At 40.9% G+C, this 3,032-nt stretch overlaps 1 protein-coding gene across 1 annotated transcript; it reads left to right on the forward strand.

The window, feature by feature from the left end:
* The first annotated feature begins 436 nt into the window (after positions 1-436).
* LOC130828713 (uncharacterized) lies at positions 437-2,582 on the forward strand. Its single transcript, XM_057694674.1, has 2 exons — positions 437-2,443; positions 2,562-2,582. Exons 1-2 carry the CDS (start codon positions 437-439, stop codon positions 2,580-2,582), a joined length of 2,028 nt encoding a protein of 675 aa, XP_057550657.1.
* The last annotated feature ends 450 nt before the right edge of the window (positions 2,583-3,032 follow it).

The following is a 3,032-nucleotide window of genomic DNA, read 5'->3' on the forward strand; positions in this document are numbered from 1 at the left end:
TTAATTGCTCATAATTACACGTTTTCTTATCACGATTTGATACATTTGAACATTTATCAGGCAATCTTGAAGGAGATTTATTACTTGGCGCGTTTTCTGAGTTTGAAAATCAAAAAAAAAAAAAAATTGATTTAGGGTTTCAGAATTTCGTTTCTGGTATTCTCGAATACATTGTTGATTGTCATTATTGCTGTGGGAGTTTATCAACCTGATTCTTGTTAGAAATAATTGTTTGTTGGCATAGCTGTGATATTTGTTGTGCATCCATACATTGTTGTCTTGCTGCATTATTTGTTTGAGCATCTTGTTTGTGAGCTGGTATCTAGCTGTTGAGACTTAGAGCCCCTGTGTGCTTTGTGTGTTGGTTCCTAGCTGCTGAGACTTAGAAGCCTTGTTGTGTCTGTGTGCTTGTTGTTTGTTTGTTGAGACCTAAACCATGGAAGCGAGATTAGAGGCCATAGAGGCAGCCATACAAATAATCATGCAAAGAGGATTCCCACAAGGACAACCCCATCACCCTAATAATGATCAGGAGGATAAAATGTTGAGGATAGACATGAAGGAATTTGATGGACAGTCCAGCAATCCTGAGGATTATATAGAATGGGAAGCAAGTATGGAAAGATACTTTGAATATAGAGGAACTACACCTGAAGGACAGTACAAAGTGGCAAAAATGAAACTCACTAAACTTGCTGCTATGTGGTTGGAAGGAATACAAAGGCAGAGGGCAAGGGAACATAGGGAAAGAATTGATACTTGGGATAAATTGAAAAAGCACTTGAACAGGAAGTATGTTCCCATCAATTTCAAGCATCAAATGTACATTAAGTGGAGCACTCTTAGTCAAAAGGGCAGAACTGTGACTGAATACATACATGAATGGGAAAAGTTGGTGGTGATGTGTGATATAGAGGATGCAGAGGACTTGAAACTGACTAAGTTTTTATCTGGGTTGAGAGAAGACATTAGGGATCAACTCATGACCATGCCTACACTAGACCTACAAACAGCTTTTAACCTAGCCCCAATCTATGAGCAAAACTTCAACAAGAGAAGGGTAACAGGGAACAGCTACAACAGATCCCCTAAGGCATCCCCACCCAAACAATCTAGACCTATATCACCCAAGGCACAGAGAAAAACAGAGCAAAACCTCAATGCCCCTGACAGAATACCTATACCCTTGAACAAGGTGGTTTGCTTTAAATGCCATGGACATGGACATTATAAAAAGGATTGCCCCAACATCAGAGTTTTCACTGCTCAGGAATGGAGGGAAATCAAGGAGGATACCCAACCCAAGATGATGTTAGTAGTAAGAAATGGTAGGGTGGAGGAGGATTGGCCTCCAGTGGCTGAGCATGAGCCAGATGGATCTTACAGAGTTGATGAATTTGGCAAAACAGTAAGGTATGAACATAGTACTGATGAAGAAGAGATTGAGGAAGGATTGGAGAAGGTTTTACCTGAGGAAGGCTACTACAACCTGATTATAAGGAGAAGCCTACACACTACTTATGCTGAAGAAGAAAACAACCAGAGGGAAAATATCTTTCAAACAAAGTGTAAGGTAAAAGACCAAGTCTGTGACATGATTATTGATGCAGGAAGTGAATCAAACTGTGTTAGCTTGGCTTTAGTAACAGATCTGAACTTGAAAACTAGACCTCATGCACACCCATACAAACTGAAATGGCTGGACAACAATGCTACTGGTACAGTGAATAAGCAATGCTTAATAGGGTTTACTATTGGATCATATAAGGATCAAGTGCTGTGTGATGAGCTAGATATGAATGCTTGCCATGTACTATTGGGTAGACCATGGCAGTATGACAAGAGGAGCATGCACAATGGGTTTACAAACACCTATATCATAAAGCATGAAGGAAAGCTCAAGGAGTTAGTTCCCCTGCCTCCCCACAGAACTGTTCCCCCTCCTGTGAGGGAACCCGTACATTTGATCAGCAGGAAAGTTTGTGAAAAGGAAATCAAGAACAAGAATGAGGTATATGTCTTAGTCACTAAGGAAGTAGAGCAAGCAGCTGAAATACCTCAAGCAGTGAAACCCCTGTTACAGCAGTTCAAGGATGTGTTCCCTGATGAGTTGCCTGAAGGTTTGCCTCCTGTAAGGGGAATTGAACACCAGATTGACCTTATACCAAGAGCTCCTTTACCCAATAAACCAGCTTACAGAGCCAATCCCACAGAAACCAAGGAACTACAAAGACAAGTTGAGGAGTTACTACACAAGGGATATGTAAGGGAGAGCCTCAGTCCATGTGCAGTGCCCACTCTGCTTGTACCAAAAAAAGATGGGACTTGGAGGATGTGCATAGATAGCAGAAGTGTTAACAACATAACCATCAAATATAGGTTTCCCATACCTAGGATAGATGATATGTTGGATGAACTATCAGGTGCCCACTGGTTCAGCAAGGTTGACTTAAGGAGTGGCTATCATCAGATTAGAATGAAAGAAGGAGATGAGTGGAAAACTGCCTTCAAAACAAAATATGGTTTATATGAATGGCTTGTCATGCCATTTGGTCTAACAGGAGCCCCCAGCACCTTTATGAGATTAATGAATGAGGTGTTGAGACCTTTTTTGGGAAAATTCATAGTAGTCTATCTAGATGACATCTTGATATACAGCAGAGGATTGAAGGAACATCTTAGTCATTTGCAGCAACTGTTTGAAACTTTGAGGAAGCAGAAATTATATGGGAAATTGGAAAAATGCAGTTTCCTTATGAAGGAAGTGGGATTTTTGGGATTCATTATAGGTAAAGATGGGGTGAAGGTTGATCCATCCAAGGTAGAGGCTGTGAAGAACTGGCCTGTTCCTACCTCTGTTACCCAAGTGAGATCTTTCCATGGCCTTGCTTCTTTTTATAGGAGGTTCATTAGAAACTTTAGTACCATTATGGCCCCCATAACAGAATGTACCAAAAAGGGAGTATTTAGTTGGACCCAGGAAGCACAGAAGGCCTTTGAAACCATTAAGGAAAAGATGTGCACAGCCCCTG

This window comes from Amaranthus tricolor, chromosome 12 (genome assembly GCF_026212465.1).
Source record: "Amaranthus tricolor cultivar Red isolate AtriRed21 chromosome 12, ASM2621246v1, whole genome shotgun sequence".
NCBI classification, from domain to species: Eukaryota; Viridiplantae; Streptophyta; class Magnoliopsida; order Caryophyllales; family Amaranthaceae; genus Amaranthus; species Amaranthus tricolor.

Excerpts from the sequence above, each read along its gene's own strand:
- LOC130828713 (XM_057694674.1), top strand. The coding sequence starts at position 437 with ATGGAAGCGAGATTAGAGGCCATAGAGGCAGCCATACAAATAATCATG. Across the intron at positions 2,444-2,561 it reads GTGCCCACTGGTTCAGCAAG|GAGCCCCCAGCACCTTTATG; the intron begins GTTGACTTAAGG and ends TTGGTCTAACAG.